Source organism: Vulpes vulpes, chromosome 4, assembly GCF_048418805.1.
Source record: "Vulpes vulpes isolate BD-2025 chromosome 4, VulVul3, whole genome shotgun sequence".
NCBI lineage: Eukaryota > Metazoa > Chordata > Mammalia > Carnivora > Canidae > Vulpes > Vulpes vulpes.
In genome coordinates, this window is record NC_132783.1 from 26,023,186 (window position 1) to 26,047,064 (window position 23,879).

The window sequence follows — 23,879 nt, forward strand, 5'->3', positions numbered from 1 at the left end:
AGCATAGTATCTGACATGTAGTAAGCCCCTGATAAATTACTATTAATGTAACTCAGATGAGTATAGCATTTTGCAAAATTATTACTAGCATGTCTTACCTATGACATGGCATAACTGGGATCTAGGGTGAAAGCAGTAAAAAAAAGAGGGAGTTAGTTTTTTCGCAAGACCATAGCTTCTTGATAATTTGTTTGTGGGAGTGTTCTTTGTCTTCCATGTTTTGTGAATAATGCAAACAGAGATGGAGTAAGTAAACAGGTGACCTTCCATGAACTGCTCCCAGACGTTTATTGAGCAATCATCATGTTCTAGACTGGATATTCGATGCATTTGTGTTCAGGGTTGAGAGGAAAGTGCACACAGTCGATTCTTTCTCCTAGATTCCATCTATCTGCTCCATGTTTTTTTTTTTTAAGATTTATGTATTTATTCATGAGAAACACAGAGAGGAGAGAGAGAAGTAGAGACACAGGCAGAGAGAGAAGCAGACTCCCTGCAGAGAGCCTGATGTGGGACTCAATCCTGGGTCTCCAGGATCACGCCCTGAGCTAAAGGCAAAGATAAACCCCTGAGCCACCCGGGTTAACCTGCTCCATCTTTCCTTTTTACTAAACTGCTAAGATAGAGCCCTGATACCATCCATCAGGACTATGGCCTCCCCTAACTACTCTCCCTGCTTCCACTCTTGCTTACCCATCCATCTATTATCTAGCAACAGTCAGAAAAATTTGCTAGAAATATAAATCAGATTTGGTCAGTCCCCTAGTTAAAAATCCTTTGGCAAAATATTTCCACTTTTTTACCATGGCCTGTGAAGACCCTGTGTGACTAGACCCCTGAGCATAGTATCATATCTGATAGCATGGCCTATGCTCTGGGCTCTAGTCAAATCAGGCTTCCCTGAGCCCCTCTCTCTGAGGGGTCAGATTGTACCCACGTAGGCCTGCAAGTCCCTCAGCCTCGACGGCTCAGGCACATTGTCTGGGAATGTGGCTGCTTCTCTTCTCATAGATTTGGTTTTAATGCTCCACCTCAGAGAAGCCCTCCTAGACTATTCCTCTCTAACACGTTCCCACCCTCTCCGCACAGCCCCCTATCCACCTTCTATCAGCAGCACTAATCATTATCATTCCCCCTCTTATTTTGCCATTTGTAAGTCCCAGGCAGGAGAGACATTGGCCTGTCACATTGGCAATTGTATTTGCTGCAGGGACATGACACAAAACAAGACCTCCAGAAGTACTCATGGAATGAAGGATTCAAGCATTGGCAAACACAAAAGGGAAAAAATGTAATGTTTTCGTATAGTAAGGGTTAATGGGAATGCAATTTTTTGGAGAATCACAAGAGCACGAAACATGGTACACCTACTTGGTATTAGACATCAGTAATAAATCGCTGTACAAGAAAAGCTGCCACTTCTTCCTCCTCCAGCCTTTCTTGAGCTCAACGGGACCATGGATGAGCAGGGTATGAGTGGCACCCTCAGATGATGTAGTGCTTTCGCTGTGGGTGTCCACCTCCACAGACGAGCTCTTCCTACAACACATCAAACACAGAGCAGCTAGTTACTGGTCAAATACACAATATAGTTTAATGCCAAGTTTCAAGGTTCACACAACACTAAAATGTAGTCTCAACCCCCAAAGCAGAGCTCCAGAGCTCAGAATCAGGGATTCCTGAGTTACCGAAAGCTATAGAAAGTGGTGAGGTCACTTGGGAAACTGATGCAGAGGGAGGACAGTTTCAAGGACAAAGCCCTTGGGCCTGCCAATACTTAGAGATGTGGTGGAGAAAGAAGCAAAGCTCATTGTGAGCCATTAGGTAGGCAAAAGCCAAGAAGCCAAAGGTAGAGCACATTACAAGAAGGTGAATGAACAACAACAATAAACAGGACAACTTGTGGCCTAATATAAAATAAAACAACGTGTGAAGAATCAATTACAAATTGCTTTTATGTTAAGATAAAATGAAGATAACTGAAGATCCTGGAAGTTGACCCCCATCTTATCTAATTCAATATTCAAAATTGGGGTAAAAATTCTCAAAGATCAGCAAAAATATTGGAAACCTCAGAAAGTTTCTGAACACAAGAGTTTAGCTATTCCTTGGCTGAGCTCTGACAGGAATTCCTGGTCAAAATAGGTACTAAAACAACACAATTGAACAGAATGTAAAAATTCTTTCATAACTAGGACAGGTATTTTCATAGACCCACTGAAAATTCTGTCTCATGGAGAGAGAGAGTTGGCTCTCTCGTGGAGCCAAGAAAGTGTCTCCGCCTCCCCCAAGGATGTATAAAGCCTGCTCCCTTCTGCTCAGCAGCACTGAATCTTAAGAACAGGAGCAGCTTTTCAGGAAGCTGGTGCTGAAGTGACTACTTAGTTTCTATGTATTAGAGGAAACAAAAGAAAACAACAGTTCCTGTTATTGCCGGTCTGTTTGGATGATCAGAAATAGTGTATCAGAAGACTACCTCATGCGCTGAAGCCTTGAATGACCACCTGTGAGCTCAGCATGCTTTCTGATTGACGGGAACATCCTTTTCTCTTCAATTCGTGGGACGGGAAATCAAGGGAGTCTACAGCACTTGGCAGAGTACTGTCAACTGCTTGAAGCCTCAAGATTCTGCAGCGGTCCGCGGTCACTGCCATTATGATGTCACAGATTCAAAGCTCATGCTGTAACTGCCAAACTGACATACTGGTTTCCTTTTCTTGGCCTCCAAGTTTTGATTTTTTAAAAGTAATCATTTTATTTTGAGATAACTGTAGATTCGTTTGCAGCTATAAGAAATAACACAGGGAGATGACATCAGTTTTTTTTTTACAGATGGAGTCTTCCAGAGACACTTCCATCACCACAAGGGTCCTTCCTATTCCCCATTTACAACCACACAAATTTCTTTCCCCCTCCACCACCTCCTTAATCCCGGGCAATCACAAAATCTGTTCTCCATGTGTAAAAGGTTGCCATGTCAAGAATGTTATACAGATGGGATCACATAGTTTATGACATTTGGGGATTTGCTTTTTCCCATTTGGTGTAACTGGAGATTCATCTAGATGGCTGCAAGGATTCACAGTTCATTTCTTGGTGTCCCTTAGTAGTACATTATGATATGGATGTATCACAGTTTGCGTAACTACCTGTTGAAGGAGTTCGAAGTGTCTGCAGGTTTTGGCTGTCACTAATAAAGCTACTATAAACATCTGTGTACAGGTTTTTGTGTCAGTGTGAAGTCTTCACTTCTCTGGGCTAAATGCCCAGGACGGGAAGAGCCAGGTCATATGCTAGCTATTTTGTTGTTGTTGTTGTTGTTGTTGTTGTTTTTATAGTTTTTTCTTAGGAACTGTCCAACTGGTTTCCAGAATGGCTGTGCCATTTCACATTCTCCCCAGTACTGTATGAGTCGTTCAGTTTCCCCCCATCCACACGAGCATTTGGTGTTGTCATTTTTTATTTTAGCTATTCTGATAGCTGTGTAGTGTGATATCTCACTGTGGATTTCACTTGCATTTCCCAAATGGTTAGTGATACTAACCATTGATTTGCCACCTGGACATCTCCTTCAGTGTCCAAGCACCTACAGGAGCCTGTTAAAAACATGTTACATGAAGACAGTGTTCCCTTTCCACTAGGAAACTGATGATTTTACAGATGATGAGGCTCCTGCGCATACAGGTTGGGCTCTGAATCCAAGCAGCCGTGACGTAACATGAAGGATTCAAATCCAGCTGACTCAGGAGGTCACGCAGCTTCCTGTGAGGACCCCCCACCCCCACTCTTCCCACATGGACAGTGTCTTTCTTTGACAACTGTGGAGGACTGAAATTTGATCCTACAGACAAAGTTTGTGGTTTCTCTTACAGGCTCCTGTAACAGGCATGTGAAAACCTATCTTTTATGCCCCACTAGACTCTAGGGACCTCAAGGAAGGAGTCTATGTCTGCTTTATCATTAAATTCTCACAAACATTGACGCATCAGAGGAATCAAAAAATTCTGTATTGAACAAGTGAATGAAATAGTTTTCTGGCAGGGATGGACAGGGGAAAAGGCATGACATAAAATAGTCTTTGTCTTATTTACTTTATTCATTCAACGGATAGTGTTTGAACCTGTACTAGGAGAAAGGCACTTGATAGGTCTGGGCAACAGGGAGCCAGGCCCAAGTCTCACAAAACCAGGATTTAAGTGAGGAGGGGGGAAGACAGATATTAAACAGAGAATGCCATCAAGAACTGCCTAACACAGCCTCTGGGAAGTACTGCAGAGGAAAATTAAAGAGTGAGATGAGAAATTTAGAGAGGGCCTTGACACCTGATTTCAATTATGGAGAGGAAGACTTCTTTGACGAGCTCATTTGAAATGACCTTTAAAGAATGACTTGGGACTACACAGAAGAGAGAAAGAGGAAGAAAGGGGCAAGGGAGGGAAGATACATTTGTCAGTTGAAGGGACAGAATGTGACTAACTGATGTTTCAGAAACATGGAAGACTTTGCTGGATTGGAGACACAGGCAGAAGGTACAGGAGAGTGAAATCGGCCTGTAAATTAGGTAGAGGTGAGAGCACAAGTCCTGGTAGTCCTTTTAGACTTTATTAAGGCTTCTCATCTTAAAACCAAACTAACACAGAAGTGGCATGTAGATAGTGGCCTCCAGGCTTCAAACCACTTTTATTAAATTTTTATTATTTATTTTTTTAAATAAGTTGATTTTTTATTGGTGTTCAATTTACCAACATACAGAATAACTATTTTATGTATTTGAGAGAGAGAGAGAGAGAAAGAGACAGTGCATGGGCACAAGAGGGGGAGCAGAGAAAGAAAGAGAGAGAGAGAGAGAGAGAGAGAGAGAGAGAAGCACAAATGGTGCTGAGTATGGAGTCTGACCTGGGGCTCTCTCTCATGATCCTGAGATCATAACCCTGAGCGGAAATCAAGAGTCAGAAACTTAACCAAGTAAGCCACCAGGCGCCCCTTCTCACCACTTTTAAAGGACAAGTGCTAGTCTGGCCATGCTTGACTGTATTCAGAACCATGGAGGCTCATTGGGCAACACTTTCTGGCCTCCCATCAAGCACCTGTCAAAATCTATTTCAGGTAAAAAATAATCTATTTCAGGTAAAAAAATATAGGCAGATTTCTCTCTGCACCTTCCCCAATTCTCAGAATATGTCCCATTCTCTGCGTCTCCCTTCAGAGAGGTTAGAGATTTAGAGGCCAGGAAAACTTCTCTCCTTTTAGAATCTCGTCCTGTTGATCAATTCTGATATGCATCAGACTCACTTGGGAGGCTTTTCAGGCACTCATTCTGAAACTGCCTCCCCCAGAGCTTCTGATTCATCAGATATGGAAAAAGCTCTTTGAGTGATTCTTACATGTAACCAGGATGGTGAGTCACTGGTTTTAAGGAATTAATTGAGAAAGATAGTTTTTGATAGCATCTTCTCCTTGTAGTAAAGCAAAGGAGAGAAAAGTTTGCCTGAGAAAGCTAAAGGGAGCTTTCTTTTACCATGTCACAGTTACCTTTGCAGTAATAAAGCTTAATTTCTTCCATAATACCATTGTGATTTATTTTAATTTGATGAATGAGCTCTAAAGAGAATAATAATGATGGGGTCTGTTTTCTTTTTTCAAGACTTTATTTATGTATTTATTCATGAGAGACACAGAATGAGAGAGAGAGAGAGAGAGGCAGAGACACAGGCAGAGGGAGAAGCAGGCTCCATGCAGGGAGCCTGACGTGGGACTCCATCCTGGGTCTCCAGGATCATGCCCTGGGCTGAAGGCAGCGCTAAACAACTGAGCCACCTGGGCTGCCCGGGTCTGTTTTCATCTATTTCACCGAACACCTATGTTTTCACCCTAAATATCAAATAGAAGAGATACTGTAAGGTGATCTTTATGCCCATAATACCGTATTATTGATCTATTGTCCATTTTTGTCAATACCATACTGTTTTGATTATTACAGCTTTGTAATATATCTTGTAATCTGGGACTGTGATACCTCCAGTTTTTTTCTTTTTCAAGATTGCTTTGGCTATTTGGGGTCTTTTGTGGTTCCATACATCCTTACGAATTACTTGTTTTAGTTCTGCGAAAAATACTATTAGTACTTTGATAGGGATTCCATCAAATCTGTAGATCATTTTGAGTATGGAACATTTTATTAATACTTGTTCTCTCATCAATAAGCATGGAATATTTTTCCATTTGTGTTGTCTTCAATTTTTTTCACCAATGTTTTATAGTTTTTCAGTGTGTATATATATATATAGGTCTTTCACTTCCTTGTTTAAGCTTATTTCTAGGTATCTTATTATTTTTGGTACAATTGTTAATGGGACTGTTTCTTAATTTCTTTTTTTGCTCTTCATTATTAGTGTATAGAAATGCAGTGGATTTCTGTATATTGGTTTGTATCCTGTGACTTTCCTGAACTCATTTATCAGTTCTAGTCCGTTTCTGGTAGAATCCTGAGGGTTTTCTACATATAGTATCATGGCACTTGCAAATAGTGAAAGTTTTACATCTTCCTTACCCATTTGGATGCCATTTATTGCTTTTTCTTGTCTGATTGCTGGGGCTAGGACTTCCAGTACTATGCTAAATAAAAGTAGTGAGAGTGGAAATCCTTGTTTTGTTCTTGACCTTGGGGAAAAGCTCTCACTTTTTCACCATTGAGTATGACATTAGCTGTAGTTTTTCACATATGGTCTTCATTCTGTTGAGGTATGTTCCCTCTAAACCTACTTTGTTGAGTTTGTATCATGAATGGATGTTGTACTTTTAAATGCTTTTCTGCACCTATTAAAATGATCATCGTTTTTACCCTTCTCTTGTTGATGAGATGTATTATGTTAATGGATTTGTGAATATTGAATCACATTTGCATACTAAGAATAAATCCCACTTGATCATGGTAAATGACTTTTTTAATGTATTGGTGGATTTGGTTGGCTAATACTTTGTTGAGGATTTTTGCATGTATGTTAATCAGAGATATTGGCCTGTAGTTCTCTCTCTCTCTCTCTCTCTTTCTCTCTCTCTCTCTCTCTGTAGTGTCTTCATCTGGTTTTGATATCAGGGTAATGCTGCCTTCACAGAATACATAGAAGCTTTCATTCTTTGTTTTTTGAAGTAGTTTGAGAAAAGTAGGTGTTAACTCTTCTTTATATGTTTGGTAAAAAAAAATTTTAAGTATTTTATTTATTTATCCATGACAGAAAAAGACAGAGGCAGAGACAGAGGCAGAAGGAGAAGCAAGATCTACTCAAGGAGCCCGATGTAGGCCTCAATCCCAGGACTCTAGGATCACAACCTAAAGGCAGATGATCAACTGTTGAACCACCCAGGCGTCCCTACATGTTTGCTGAAATTTACCTATGAAGCCATCTGGTCCTGTACTTTTGTTTTCTTGGGAGTTTTTTTATTACTGATTTGATTTCACTGCTGATAATCAGTCTTTCAAATTTTGTATTTTTTCCCAACTCAGCATTGAGACGTTATATGTTTCTAGGAATTTATCCATTTCTTCTAGGTTGCCCAATGACTTTGCATATAATTTTTTCATAATATTCTCTTAAAATCCTTTATATTTTTGTGGTATTGTTTGTTATTTCTCCTCTTTCATTTCTTTTTTTAAATAAATTTATTTTTATTGGTGTTCAATTTGCCAACATACAGAATAACACCCAGTGCTCATCCTGTCAAGTGCCCCCCTCAGTGCCCACCACCGAGTCACCCCCACCCCCCGACCACCTCCCCTTCCACCACCCCTATTCATTTCCCAGGGTTAGGAGTCTTCATGTTCTGCCTCCCTTTCTGATATTTCCTACCCATTTCTACTCCGTTCCATCCTAGTCCCTTTCACTGTTATTTATATTCCCCAAATGAATGAGACCATACAATGTTTGTCCTTCTCCAATTGACTTATTTCACTCAGCATAATACCCTCCAGTTCCATCCACGTCGAAGCAAATGGTGGGTATCTGTCATTTCTAATGGCTGAGTAGTATTCCATTGTATATATAAACCACATCTTCTTTATCCATTCATCTTTCGATGGACACCGAGGCTCCTTCCACAGTTTGGCTATTGTGGACATTGCTGCTAGAAACATCGGGGTGCAGGTGTCCCGGCATTTCATTCCATCTGCATCTTTGAGGTAAATCCCAGCAGCGCAATTGCTGGGTCGTAGGGCAGGTCTATTTTTAACTCTTTGAGGAACCTCCACACAGTTTTCCAGAGTGGCTTCACCATTTCACATTCCCACCAACAGTGTAAGAGGGTTCCCCTTTCTCCTCATCCTCTCCAACATTTGTGGTTTCCTGCCTTGTTAATTTTCCCCATTCTCACTGGTGTGAGGTGGTATCTCACTGTGGTTTTGATTGTATTTCCCTGATGGCGAGTGATGCAGAGCATTTTCTCATGTGCTTGTTGGCCATGTCTATCTCTTCCTCTGTGAGAATTCTCAGGTTGTACTACAAAGCTGTGGTCATCAAGACAGTGTGGTACTGGCACAAAAACAGACACATAGATCAATGGAACAGAATAGAGAATCTAGAAGTGGACCCTCAACTTTATGTTCAACTAATATTCGATAAAGGAGGAAAGACTATCCACTGGAAGAAAGACAGTCTCTTCAATTAATGGTGCTGGGAAAATTGGACATCCACAAGCAGAAGAATGAAACTAGACCAATCTCTTGTACCATACACAAAGATAAACTCAAAATGAATGAAAGATCTAAATGTGAGACAAGATTCCATCAAAATCCTAGAGGAGAACACAGGCAACACCCTTTTTGAACTCGGCCACAGTGGCTTCTTGCAAGATACATCCACGAAGGCAAAAGAAACAAAAGCAGAAATGAACTGTTGGGACTTCATCAAGATAAGAAGCTTTTGCACAGCAAAGGATACAGTCAACAAAACTAAAAGACAACCTACAGAGTGGGAAAAGATATTTGCAAATGACGTATCAGATAATGACAGGAAATTTGCATCAGCTCTCAATGTGGGTAGGAGACTCCTGATACTTTACAGAACCAGATCTTAGGTTTTAGACAGGCTGGGAGTAAGAGTCAGGACTGTGAAAGTCTAATGATTCCCCTCCTAATGTCCAGTGGTTCACATCTCTTTGATAGATACCAGGCTATGAATTTGTGGCTAAACATTTCCACTGCCTTCTAAGCTTGATACCCATCCTGGATCAGTATTATGAGTAATTTCTATCCTGATTCTGGCACTCTGGATTTTCGACTACCACTAATTGATCTCTATAAAGAGGGAAAAAAGGGAAGCCCAGGCCTTGGCAGTTGAGTGTTCACGCCACTACCCTTTGCTGCCCTCTACTGACCATATCTGGAAATTACTTTTAACCTTCCAGGTCCTTGTCCCAAAGCAGATAGAGATACTGCAGTGAGTGAAACCAGGCACACAAAATTTGAGATGCACCAAAAAACTAAGTAAAGAAGATATGATATTTTAATGTAATATTTTTAGAAGTCAATTTTCAAAAAATACATGATGAACAAAATACCGAAATGTACCCTAAAACAGTACTACTAGCTTATATGTACAAAGACCCTGCCATCCATTTTTCATTCAAGAAAAAGGTCTAATACCACAGTGGAAAATCATGCTACCAGCGCTGATGAACCTTTTTCATCACTCGCATATTTGGGAAAAAGACCCAGAAAATTTAGAATAAACCAAAAAAAAAAAAAAAAAAAAGGTGCAAGTGGAACAGATATTATAACAGTAGACTCCTGAGAAAAACAAGAGAACGGAAAAAAAAATTAAGAAAACAAAACCAACAAACATCTTTAGAGTCAAGAAGCCAAAAAAGAGGTGGCTACAAAATAAGAACAAAGGCAGATAAATATTTCTTGTATATTAAAGGTATCATCGACCAAATTGAATAGAAAGTCTTGAAGATTGAGTTCAAGGAATCCTATTTGACCTTGACACTTGGAACATTCATCTTTCAGTTTTCCTGACCTAAGGTTACCCTATTTTTTCCTCAATAACTAGACCTATTTAGTCCTTCAGTAAGGAGAAAATTAATCATTGGAATAACAGAAAAGCTATTTTAATTGGTAGAATCAACATACAAACAAAGCTTGGAAGACAACAAGTGTAAAAGAGAATCTGACTAATATTAACACTGATAATATGAAATACTGGAAGTCTGAATATTAAAGCAGCAGAGAGATATGGAAGATAATGTCACAGATTTTTCTCACCTATTTATTTATATAGCAAGAAATCAATTATATACCGTGTAAAATTGATGTAACAAAATAGAGTTTAAATATACTCTTTAAAATGATAATCACCAGAAATATCAAAGCAATGTAACTGGAAAAATGTAGACATGGATGGATCAAAGAAATAAGTTTCTCATCTTCCAATAGATGCTATCTAATGTTGATAAACAAGATAAAAGGAGAAATCAAGTATTAACACATATTTCAGGGGTACTGTGATAACCACCAGGAGAACAGAAAGTACTTAAAAACAGGGAGCTGGAAATAAGTCGGGGAACAAGTTCAGGCTGAGAATTTACTTTTCTCTTGGTATCATTCTCTACTGCTTGATTTTTAAAACATGTGTATGTATTAAATTTAAGTTTAAAAGTTAGAAGAAACAAAACCAACTCGACTTTTTGCAGCTGCAGCTCTTGGCACCACTTCCTTCCCATCTGCAATCTCTCTCCTCACACCAGTAGTCCAATCCTATGGAGGCAGGAAGGAATAAGAGACTAGAAAAGTTCCTGTCCTGGGGATCCCTGGGTGGTGCAGCGGTTTAGCGCCTGCCATTGGCCCTGGGCATGATCCTGGAGACCTGGGATCGAGTCCCACGTCGGGCTCCCAGTGCACGGAGCCTGCTTCTCCCTCTGCCTGTGTCTGCCTCTCTCTCTCTCTCTCTCTCTCTCCCTCTCTCTCATAAATAAATAAAAATTTTTAAAAAGCTTCTAAAAAAAAGTTTCTGTCCTGAATTTAAGTTTTTTGGAATATTTTTGTTTTGTGCTTGGGTTCTATCTTTTCAATGTGCAACTCTTTGGAATACTAACTTTTGACTACTTTAATCTGTGATATCTAGATCCTCTTTAAAGTTTTGCTAAACTTTGTTATCCTTCTTTTACTTCTTGACAAAAGACTAATCTTGACTCATTGCCTCTTACTGTGATCACAGTATTTTATTTTCTTAGAATCTTGATTCTATCCAACTACTGCTTTGCCTGGCCGAACTCAACCTGCCTAGGTAGGAATGAAACATCTATGGAAGAGAGATGACAATTATCATTTTCAGAAAAAATAAAACTTCATATACTAGTAAAACATAGCACTAAGGGAGTAGGATGATGTTCATTATCCCATTCCTCATGCATTTTAAGAGGAGAGTGTACTTCCCTGTCCTAGAGAGAACAGACTTGGGAGAATGTGACAGGAGAAATTCTCTCTAGACTTGTGGTCTCACAATCTTGTACCAAAGTAGCCAAAACACGAGACACAAGACACAAGGAAATGAAGAAACCAGAATACCTATCTACATTTTTGAAGAAGGCAATAATGTCTCAAATGTCACTCTCTGAGAGAAAGTAGGTAATATATATGGGAGACCACTGCACACATCACCAAAACAAAACAACAGCAAAAGCAAAGGAATACCTATATTAAACATGGGGAAGCACAACTATTGATGGGCACTTTCTGCTCAGTCATACAGATTCACAGGCCATGGATTCAGTGCTGGTGCAGCTGGCTGGCTTGCCACCGGACCTAGACCAGGTCCTCGCTGTCTCCAGCATAGGTGCTACTAAGTTATCTGCTGTGCTCCGATAGCAGTATCAGATGACATTACATAGTCACTTAATTGGGGTACCACAGTTTTGTTTGTGACAACTTCTATAGTGGACAGTTTCTTTTGTGACTGCTGACCCCTTGGAGACTAGAACTAATTAGAGATTTGAAGCAACTTTGAAGAGGCTGAAGAAGCTATACTCATTCCTGTGAAATCCCAGGACACAGCTGCAGCTATAGGAACCTCGGCTCTAAGTAAAAGCCTCTGGCTTACACTGAGCCAATTGTATAAAATGGAGAGTGAGAGCATTTGGACTTTAAATAAAAGCTCCATGAGCTTTTCCTTGCAAGGGGATTTAGTTTGTGGGGAAGTTGAGTAACAAAAATCAGTTTCATATTGTTCAAATTTGGGACATTTTCATATTGATATAGTTCTCTGTATTCATTTCATAAAATCTGGTGAGCTATTTTGGACAACATGACTGGGCATAATTAGTGATAAGAAATAGAATTAGAGAGTGAACTTTCAGCTTAGTACTATCTGACTCATGGTGCTAGTCTTTTACGGGCAAAAAGCAAAATGCCCTTCAAGAAGTCCCAGAAGGACTCTGTGTAGGGAGAAGCAGACATGGGGTCTGTGTGAGCACAGCAGCACTGTGAGCATGCACCACTCGGCTGAGAGGGACAGCTGCCTGGTCCCCTTCTGATGCCTGAGTACAAAGGGTTATGACATTGTTTCTCAGCCTTCCATCATGCGTACACCGCCTTCATGACTTTTCTACAAATACATGTTTTTAAGTATTCAGCATGGACTTTACAATCTTTGCTCAGGGTAATATGTGTTAAAACATGTTAGGAAAAAAAAAACAGGTATCTTTCTGACTACAGATGAAAATGCATACATAATTAATAAAACTGAAAAAAAAATGCCTGGGAGTATGCCTACTTAAAACAACTCACATGATGCCAGTGGAATCCACAATGTAATATATTTAAAAAATTAAAAAGCTGGCAAGCATTAGGAGGGATGCGTGTTATTCCCCTCTTCAGGATTCGACTCCAATCCTGATGACACAACATGGTGTTGGAGAAGAGATTTGGGGTCGCTCTCTTCACTTTCTCACACCATCCCAAGCAACGTAGAGCAGACCTTTTTAAGACCTATAGAAGCTGTGTAGAGCTTTTGTACTTAAAGAGTTTCTTGGTCCCCTATTGGAGTGGGCTTGAGTGAGGACAACTGCAGTTGTCTGGCCATCCCATGGCTTGTTTATGGAGATGCAGTAGCAAACCCTGTTTTTGCATGACGTCTAAGCCTCTACCCAGCTTTACTAGGGAACCCTATAATTTGGATGATAACATACATTTCAATTGCCTGCTGTGTCCCCTTTCTCGAACTGGTTCCAACCCGTAAAGAAGCCCAAATTCCAACACAGCATGTAGTTACATAAACAAGTGAAAGAATGAGAGAAGAAAACATTGATGGAAGAAAATGCATGCTGCTATTATACAGCAAAAATACTATGTATATATAAACATTTAATGATAGCTTATTTTGAAAAAGTGTTTTTTAAAAAATGAATGCAACTCAATACTCAAATAGTGTTGAGTTCTCCTTCCCCAACTTGCAGGTACAGTCATGTAGTATTCCAGTCTTTCTGGCTGAGTCCCTGCAGCTGGAGCAGGGCACCTTCCGCTGTTGCCGAGTTTCTGAAAAACAATGAGAAAGAATATTGGTTTAGGGTCAGGCCTGGGGCTAGATCCTGGATGTCTGAAGTTCAGCAAATTACCTGGCCTTCCTGAGTCTCAGGTTTTATACGTGTAAAATGGGAATAACCCCTCTAGATTTGCTGTGAGGATTAAGTAATAATGCATGTGAGTCAGTGACACTGCCGTTCAGAAAGAAATTCAGATCCATGTCTAGGTATCCACTGGGTATGTCCATAACTAGATAGTTTTGGAAGAGGTTTGAGATCTTTCCCTTGCATGGATAGTGGAGTATGTGTGGTCGTGCCTATAATCAGAGGCTTTTGTTAGCACAGATAAAATGCCAAAACAATAAAGATTTTGATGTCATGTGTTCCTTTGTGCAAACAAGCTTGCCTAGCAAAATGGTGCAGATAAACACAGATGAATGGAATTTATACAAATAAATTAAAATTATGTTTCTCTAGTATAAAAATAGATCAAATGGTAAGAGCACAAAAATAGGTGAAATGGTAACATAAACTGACTTTTGTAATCAGATCGTCAACTCTTGACATTTTCCTCTCTAAGCTTTTTCTGATAGTTTTGTTGCTAAGGCTACCATGTTTTTGCCAGATTGGAAGAGGACTGTCAACTCTAATGAAGATTAAGTAGATTTCCCAACGAGATTTTTTAAAAATAAACATCAGTTAATGCTGCTGGCTTTCAAAGCCATATTCATGAAGAATGGAAAGATCTTTAAAGAGTTGCTCTTAGAGACTCCTAAATCTGGGAAATGAACAAGGGGTAGTGGAAGGGGAGGTGGGTGGGGGGATGGGGTGACTAGGTGACGGGCACTGAGGGGGACACTTGAAGGCATGAGGACTGGGTGTTATGCTCTATGTTGGCAAATTGAACTCCAGTAAAAAATAAATAAAAAATAAATAAAAAACAAAGATCTGCTCTAAGAAGGTGTAACTAATAAAATTTGAAATTTAGCAGCATTTCTATTCCATAGTTATTCCAACACACAAGTTTTTATCATGGTTACATTGTACAAAAATAACTTAAAACAGAGCTTTACATATTTAATAAAAAGATGAAGATATTATTATTTACAACTTTAGCCAAAAATTAATTCCCTAAAGAGTAAAAGGTTATTTAATGAACAATTCTTTTGACTGGTTGGGAAAGTGTTGCACAACGGTTCACAAATTCACACTTGATTTATTCTTTGAACGATATAGATAACTTACAGGATTCAGTCCTCTGTCTTTTGGTTCCTGCCATTAATTGGTTAAAGTCATCTGAGGACAGTGTAATTACAACGCTCCCAAAGAAACCTGGAGTTTTGTAAATACAGTAAATGGAAAGTAATGTGTTATGGACATTCAATTGCTAAAAGGATGTAAAAGGGTAGGAGCCATTAGGAAAGGTGAATACACACTTCTCTTGATGTGCTTGCTGAGGAGCCAAATGAGCTTCTTGATCATGGACAGAAGAGACCACCTAAAGTTTAAAAAATGTAGAGCTGTTTGTGTGTCCATTGATCCTGCAATTCTACTTGTGCACTAAAGCAGGAAAATTAAATGAAAAATTACCTAGCCAATACACGTGCTGTGTTTTCTTCCTCTGATGTCTTTATATCTTTGTAGCCAGAAATCCCAATGTTAATTTCGAATAGGAAAGGCTGAATACTAAAGTTAAAAGTTCACCTTAATTTGAATATTGTAGCATTAGTGACATCTGATGGAAAACGAGTTACAGGGTAGCATTATTTAGGTATCCTGATCTTTCTATCACTTTCATCAGATTTTCGCACAGCCCTCTCCCCACGTCCATGGGAAGAGTGTACTTTCTGGCCCCATTGAAGTTTGGCTTAGCCTTAAGACTTACCTGCATCAGTGGAATATGGGCAAAAATGTCAGTGTGAAAGTTCTGAAGATAAGCTTTAGGAGTCCTGGTGAGCCATTGCCCCTTCAATAATAGAAGGAGACACGTGCCCTGCAGATTTGCAGGGGCAAAGAAGAAGACAAGCACTCCAGATAACCCACAGACTACACGGGAAAAAATTGTTATTCTATGGTTGTTTGTGCAAAAGCCAATTAATACATGAGACTATTACACACCTCTGTGTGAATTCCCATGGAAGCTTGACTCCTCTCTCCAATTGATGACACTGGGAGAAGAATCCTGGAGACGTGTGGTTCAGTCCCTTCTGGGGCTCTATTTCAGACCCGGATAGGCCCAGTCGGAACATGTTTCCATTCCTCTACCTATGGTAAGCAAAACTGAGTCAAGAGTCCAGGGCAGGCCCATTAGGTTCTCTTAGAATCTTGGGTTCACTGTATAACATGGTGTGGAAGTCATGTAGGGCTTTTTTTTTTCTTCCAAACATTTATTTAAATTTTAATTAACATATAGTGTAATATTGGTTTCAGGAGTATAATTTAGTGATTCATCACTTACATATAATACCCACTGTTCATAGGTCATTTGCAATTCTTACATCTGTTGATTTAAATATCTTCCTCTTAAGGTGGACTTCAAGGTATAGGAAAAGAGGGCAGGACAAGTTTAGATGGAGCCATAGGCTAAAGCTTTTCCGGTTGAGCTTTGCCAATAAAGCTTGTAGCTTGGCTCCCACTCAACTCTAATATATGTACTAGTAGGAGTCAGTAGTGGTATAAGCCACGAAGTATAAGTGGTAATATTAGGACTTTTTAATTTGGCGAATAAAAACAACTGACAGAAATTTAAGTATTGTCCGTGATCTATTAAGAAAGTTGCTACTGGTGAATATTTTTCAGGGAATGACCACATTATTTCTGGTTATTTAGCAGAGGCATTTAGTGTTTCCTAAAGCAGTTACTGCTTTCTAAAAAGAATTTCAAACTTTTGTCCCAAAAGTAGGACCAGATTTTTTAACTCTTCATATTTTTACTGAACTTCCAGTTCTGCTTTCCGTCTCAACCTAATGTTTCATGTTTAGGGGTTACAAACAGCACAGAATTTAAATGCTTTAATCTTACTAGTGTCCACTTTGTAACATACCTCATGTTTGGAAAACCAGACTCTTGACCACACCTTAATTCAACATCATTTTCCTTTCTGCAGAACTGCTTTTCTTATTCAGGAAAAGGACATATGTGGGTGGACCTCAATTAGATAGCTTCAACAATTCTCCAGGCAATGGGCTTTCACAATAGCATTCACTATACCTGTCATCAAATACTGGCACTTATTTGTCTTGCAATGAGAGAATTGCCTTTTATTCTTAACAAGCAGGCAACTGGATCAAAGAGATTAGATTACTCAGGTGAAAAAACAAATACATAATGAGATAAACCTGTGTAGTAACTGCCTGGAAGCTTGCCATCTATTTTCCTCTCCATATCTCAAGCTTCAGAAAGACCAAGACTTTGTTTCATTCATCCTAATACTTGGAACTTTAACAGGTGCTCACTTTGTCATTTCTGAATGAGTGATACAGGCTATGTGTTTTTACTTTATAGTGAAGGTTAATGAGTTAATTCATATAAAAAGCTTAGAACGGTGTCTGATACTAAGCACTTAATTACAAAACAAGGTAACATTTAGAATAGAGATTAGAAAAGATGTCAGAAGTTTGCCTTAAACTGACCCTTAAAAAATAAGGAAAACTAGGCTGGCAATAAAGCTAAGAGGATAGAAAAGTTCTCCAGTCCACTATATGCTAAAATGAATTAATTCCAAATGACATGTATTATTTTATACAGAGAATGATGCTTATTTTAAGTCTAAGGTTATAAGATTAAAGGGATATAATCAAAGCTTGTTCGTTAAATTGAAAGTACCTCCAGATTTATTCAAGTTGGTATCCTTAGGCCTCAGTAGGCACAAGATATTATTTGCTATACTGAATCCATTCTATTATATGTGTTAATACCACACCAATATAAACATATTTAAGACAAATTTTAAACATACATATTTAACTTTATTTCATCATCATTTAAAGCTTGATTTTATAAAACAAAAAAATTAAGAGTTCTGTATCACAGGAATTTAAACAGTGGCAATACACATAGCTTTGTAGGTTCGAGTTCTACAACAAATCAAAATCAAATAATTGGAAGTGTTTTCAATATGGAAAATATACAAATGAAATAAATGGCAGAGACCTATTATGAGCAATGTTTCATTACTTGCAGGTTGTCATTAGATAATTTCAGAATCTAAACAAAGACTCTCAATATTCATACTTCTGTTGCTGTATTTTACATTTAATATCTCCCTACCTATAATCCAGAGGCAAAGTCCTTGACCAAAAGGTCTGATTTAAGAAGGCATTTAGTTTTATGGCAAAAGTTATCCATCTACAGTTACCACTTTCAAGGAATTGACAACAATGCTGATGTGATCTGCTAGTTCCCTTTTGAACAATGTGCAATAATTTATGCCAACCCTGTATCAAGTCATACAGGTAACAAAAAATGGGACAATTATGCACAGTTCAATAGATGTATAATGTTAAGTTTCCCCAGTCTAAAAATTAACCAGTGATACAAAATTTATCAACTATAGTTGACTTGGTTTCAGGAAAACCGCATCTGAGAACTACAAGTACATCACTGTCCTAATCTCATCCTCAGTCACTGGTCGGAATTTTATAGGCCACCATGCTATTTACTTTGTGGATAGTAGTAGTAAATGAATGAAGACAGACTTCCTCAGAATTGGTAATAAACTGTGGTCCCGACTCTTCCCATTATTCAAGGACAACCAAATCTTTGTATAAATCAGTAGGTCAAATGAACCTAAATTGGGGATAAGATCATTAAAGTACAATTATTTTTTGAAAGGTACAAGTATCCTTCCTGTCTCCCTCACATGTGAGCCACCTATCATGTCAGAAAAGCTAGTTTGGCTTGATCTCTAATCAGTTATATTAGCTAATTGCTTTTCTTCAATGGAAATTTTAGTACAGAAAATACTGTACTCCTTTTTACTTAATGAAAAACTCGATTGTTTTTTTTTCTTCAAAGAGAAAAGCCATTAAAGATATTTGCAGAAAGTATATAATTGATCACGAGACAGCATGAATCTAAGCCAGAGAAAAAGAACATCTTGGTTTTGTGACCGCTGTATCCCAATGCCCAGAACCATGGAAGGCATACAGTAGGCATTTAGGGTATATCTGATGAATGAAGGAGTAACTAAGCCAGAAAAGAAAGACACAGTTATACCTGTCTAAGTCTTAATTATATACAAGGAAATGTGTATAAAATAAAAGTAATGGAAGAAATTACGTCAAAATATTCAGGAGTACTGAATGAAAACTTTCATTCTTTCCCTATTCGGCACTTGTAAATAAAACACAACCAGCATCGCTTTAGATTCATGACGTTTTTCTCACTTATATACCATGACATGGATAATTAAGAAAAAACTCAACAAAACTGTTAATTCTTAAAGTAATAGCTTAATCTTTCCACAACAAATCTGAACCATCATGAAGTCATATAATACTTACAAGAGACTTCCAACAGCGGCAGAAACGTCACGGTAGCTGTGATCTGTCGGATTACGGAGAGGATCTCATCCTGGATGGCCTTCTGAGACTTTCCTCTGGGTGTGCTACTGAAGAAACCAAATGAGTTGATTCATTTTAAGTTTTAACAAGTTATTTAAAACACTGGTAAGATTATTTGTTTGATTAAATGCTTCAAAACTCAAATTAAGGAATGCATTCAAAAGGAGTTTTTAAAAAACAATTATAATTTCACTTATTATTCCAGTGATTAAGGCTGATCTTAGTATCAGGTCATTAAATAACAGATGACCAGAAAACCTGCCAAGTGCTTCAAGTCAGGAAACATTCAGCATATTGTAAAATAAAGATAACAATTAGTATCTAAGATCTTTAATTGGCATAATCATTTTGGCATTTTTAGGAATACATAAATGTCTAATTCTGTAGTGCTTCAAAGAAGATGTTATATCAAGTTGTTTTTATTATTAAACATTTTCCAGGGGAGGGGCAAGATGGCGGAAGAGTAGGGTCCCCAAATCACCTGTCCCCACCAATTACCTAGATAATCTTGAAATCATCCTGAAAATCTATGAATTCGGCCTGAGATTTAGAGAGAGAACAGCTGGAATGCTACAGTGAGAAGAGTTCGCACTTCTATCAAGGTAGGAAGACGGGGAAAAAAGAAATAAAGAAACAAAAGGCATCCAAGGGGGAGGGGCCCCGCAAGGAGCCAGGCGAAGGCCAGGGCGAGTGTCCCCAGGACAGGAGAGCCCAGGCCCAGAGAAGCAGGAGCTTCACCAATCTTCCTGGGCAGAAAGGCCTCGCAGGGAGTTGGAGCAGGACCCCAGAAAGGCGGGGATGCCCGCAGGCTCCGTGGGACACTACCAGAGCAACTGCGCCCCGGGGAGAGTGTGCTGAGCTCCATAAAAGGGCTGCAGCGCAGACACAGCTCGACCCGGGAGCAGCTCACAGGGGCTAGGGCCACAGTTCCGCAGAGAGGCGGCTGTGTGGTGGGAGCACAAATCCAACAGCACAGGCCCAGGAGCACAGGGCGCCAGGGACACAGCCCAGGATCCGGCCTCCTCCCGGGACAGGCAGAGACCAGGAGGGTCCAGGATGGGAAGGACGCTCCTGCCCCAAGTTGAGCAGATCAGCGGCCCCGACCCCGGAGCATCCAGGCCCCAGCAGATGGAGAGCTCCGTAGTTACTTCAGGAGCTGACTCCAGGGCTCCAGAGCAGGCCGCTGCCACTGCAGGTGTTTCTTCTGGGGCCTCAAGGGGTAAACAAGCCCCTCTGAGCCCTGCACCAGGCAGGGGGTAGAGCAGCTCCCCCAAGCGCTAACACCTGAAAATCAGCACAACAAGCCCGTCCCCCAGAGACCAACTAGACGGACAAGTTCCAGGGGAAGTCAAGGGACTTAAAGTATACAGAATCAGAAGATACTTCCCTGTGTTTTTGTTTGTTTGTTTGTTTGTTTGTTTGTTTTTTTGTTTTTGTTTTTGTTTTTGTTTTGCTTTTTGAATTTTATTTGTTTCCCTTGGCCTTTTTTTCCCTTCTTTTTCTTTATCTTTTTCCTCTTTTTTTCTTCCTTTTTTCGTTTTTCTTTTTCTCTTTTCTTTCCTCCTTTCTCTCTTCTCAATTTCTCCTTTTCCCAATACACCTTGTTTTTGGCCACTCTGCACTGAGCAAAATGACTAGAAGGAAAACCTCACCTCAAAAGAAAGAATCAGAAACAGTCCTCTCTCCCACAGAGTTACAAAATCTGGATTAGAATTCAATGTCAGAAAGCCAATTCAGAAGCACTATTATACAGCTACTGGTGGCTCTAGAAAAAAGCATAAATGACTCAAGAGACTTCATGACTGCAGAATTTAGACCTAATCAGGGAGAAATTAAAAATCAATTGAATGAGATGCAATCCAAACTAGAAGTCCTCACGACGAGGATTCAGAGCTGGAAGAACGAGTGGGTGACATAGAAGACAACAAAGAGGGAAACAGAGGAAAAAAGAGACAAACAATTAAAAGACCATGAAGATAGATAAACGGAAATAAACGACAGCCTGAGGAAGAAAAACCTACGTATAATTGGGGTTCCCGAGGGCGCCGAAAGGGACAGAGGGCCAGAATATGTATTTTAACCAATCATAGCTGAAAACTTTCCTAATCTGGGAAGGGAAACAGGCATTCAAATCCAGGAGATAGAGAGATAGAGAGATCTCCCCCTAAAATCAATAAGAACAGTTCAACACCTCGACACTTAATAGTTAAGCTTGCAAATTCCAAAGATAAAGAGAAGATCCTTAAAGCAGCAAGAGACAAGAAATCCCTGACTATTATGGGGAAGAGTATTAGGGTTACAGCAGACCTCTCTACAGAGACCTGGCAGGCCAGAAACGGCTGGCAGGATATATTCAGGGTCCTAAATGAGAAGAACATGCAACCAAGAATACTTTATCCGGCAAGGATCTCATTCAGAATAGAAGGAGAGATAAAGAGCTTCCAAGACAGGCAGGCACTGAGAGAATATGTGACTTCCAAACCAGCTCTGCAAGAAATTTTAAGGGGGACTCTTAAAATTCCCCTTTAAGAAGAAGTTCAGTGGAACAATCCACAAAACAAGGACTGAATAGATATCATGATGACACTAAACTCCTATCTTTCAATAGTAACTCTGAACGTGAATGGGCTTAATGACCCCATCAAAAGGCACAGGGTTTCAGACTGGATAAAAAAGCAGGACCCACCTATTTGCTGTCTACAAGAGACTCAGACAGAAAGACACCTACAACCTGAAAATAAAAGGTTGGAGAACCATGTACTACTCAAAGGGTCCTCAAAAGAAAGCAGGGGTAGCCATCCTTATATCAGATAAACTAAAGTTTTTCCCAAAGACGGTAGTGAGAGTTGAAGAGGGACACTATATCATACTTAAAGGATCTATCCAAGAAGAGGACTTAACAATCCTCAATATATATGCCCCGAATGTGGGAGCTGACAAAACTATCAATTAATAACATAAATTAAGACATATTTAGATAATAATATACTTGGTGACTTCGATTTAAGGCTTTCTCCACTGGATAGGTCATCTAAGCACAACATCTCCAAAGAAACAAGAGCTTTAAATGATACACTGGACCAGATGGATTTCACAGATATCTACAGAACTTTACATCCAAACTCAACTGAATACACATTCTTCTCAAGTGCACATGGAACTTTCTCCAGAATAGACCACATACTGGGTCACAAATCGGGTCTGAACCAATACCAAAAGATTGGGATCGTCCCCTGTATAATCTCAGACCATAATGCCTTGAAATTAGAACTAAATCACAACAAGAAGTTTGCAAGGACCTCAAACACGTGGAGGTTAAGGACCATCCTGCTAAAAGATGAAAAGGTCAACCAGGAAATTAAGGAAGAATTAAAAAGATTCATGGAACCTAATGAGAATGAAGATACAATCGTTCAAAATCTTTGGGATGCAGCAAAAGCAGTCCTGAGGGGGAAATACATCACAATACAAGCATCCATTCAAAAACTGGAAGGAATTCAAATACAAAAGCTAACCTTACACATAAAGGAGCTAGAGAAAAAACAGCGAATAGATCCTACACCCAGCAGAAGAGAGTTAATAAAGATTCGAGCAGAACTCAATGAAATTGAGAACAAAAGAACTGTGGAACAGATCAACAAAACCAGGAGTTGGTTCTATGAAAGAATTAATTAAGATAGATAAACTATTAGCTAGACCTATTAAAAAGAAGAGAGAGAAGACTCAAATTAATAAAATCATGAATGAGAAAGGAGAGATCACTACCAAAACCAAGGAATTAGAAACGATTTTAAAAACATATTATGAACAGCTATACGCCAATAAATTAGGCAAACTGGAACAAATGGACGCATTCCTGGGAAGCCACAAACTACCAAAACTGGAACAGGAAGAAATAGAAAACCTAAACAGGCCAATAACCAGGGAGGAAATTGAAGCAGTCATCAAAAACCTCCAAAGACACAAAAGTCCAGGGCCAGATGGCTTCCCAGGGGAATTCTATCAAATGTTTAAAGAAGAAACCATACCGGGGATCCCTGGGTGGCGCAGCGGTTTGGCGCCTGCCTTTGGCCCAGGGCGCGATCCTGGAGACCCGGGATCGAATCCCACATCAGGCTCCCGGTTCATGGAGCCTGCTTCTCCCTCCGCCTGTGTCTCTGCCTCTCTCTCTCTCTCTGTGACTATCATAAATAAATAAAAAATTTAAAAAAAGATTAAAAAAAAGATTAAAAAAAAAAAAAAAAGAAACCATACCTATTCTACTAAAGCTGTTTGATAGAAAGAGATGGAGTACTTCCAAATTCGTTCTATGTGGCCAGCATCACCTTAATTCCAAAAGCAGACAAAGATCCCACCAAAAAGGAGAGTTCCAGACCAATATCCGTGATGAACATGGAAGCAAAAATTCTCAACAAGATACTAGCCAATAGGATCCAACAGCACATTAAGAAAATTATTCACCATGACCAAGTAGGATTTTTCCCCGGGACAGAAGGCTGATTCAACATTCATAAAACAATCAATGTGTTTCATCATATCAGCAAGAGAAAAACCAAGAACCATATGATACTCTCATTAGATGCAGAGAAAGCATTTGACAAAATACAGCGTCTATTCCTGATCAAAACTCTTCAGAGTGTAGGAATAGAGGAAACAGTCCTCAACATCTTAAAAGCCATCTACGAAAAGCCCACGGCAAATATAATTCTCAATGGGGAAGCACTGGGAGCCTTTCCCCTAAGATCCGGAACAAGACAGGGATGTCCACTCTCACCACTGCTATTCAACATAGTACTGGAAGTC

The 23,879-nt window shown here is 39.5% G+C and overlaps 1 protein-coding gene across 1 annotated transcript in view; it reads right to left on the reverse strand.

The window, feature by feature from the left end:
* Positions 1–19,120, reverse strand: part of LOC140598736 (rho GTPase-activating protein 20-like) — a 42,041-nt gene extending 22,921 nt beyond the window's left edge. Inside the window, exons 1-5 of the mRNA XM_072757265.1 lie at positions 19,017–19,120; positions 15,631–15,777; positions 13,411–13,525; positions 2,477–2,786; positions 1,372–1,539 (exon numbers count right to left, since the gene is read on the reverse strand). Of these exons, the coding sequence (XP_072613366.1) occupies positions 1,372–1,539; positions 2,477–2,541 (233 nt within the window). The 5' untranslated portion in view covers positions 2,542–2,786; positions 13,411–13,525; positions 15,631–15,777; positions 19,017–19,120. The remainder of the gene's footprint in view (positions 1–1,371; positions 1,540–2,476; positions 2,787–13,410; positions 13,526–15,630; positions 15,778–19,016) is intronic.
* Between the last annotated feature and the right edge of the window lie 4,759 nt (positions 19,121–23,879).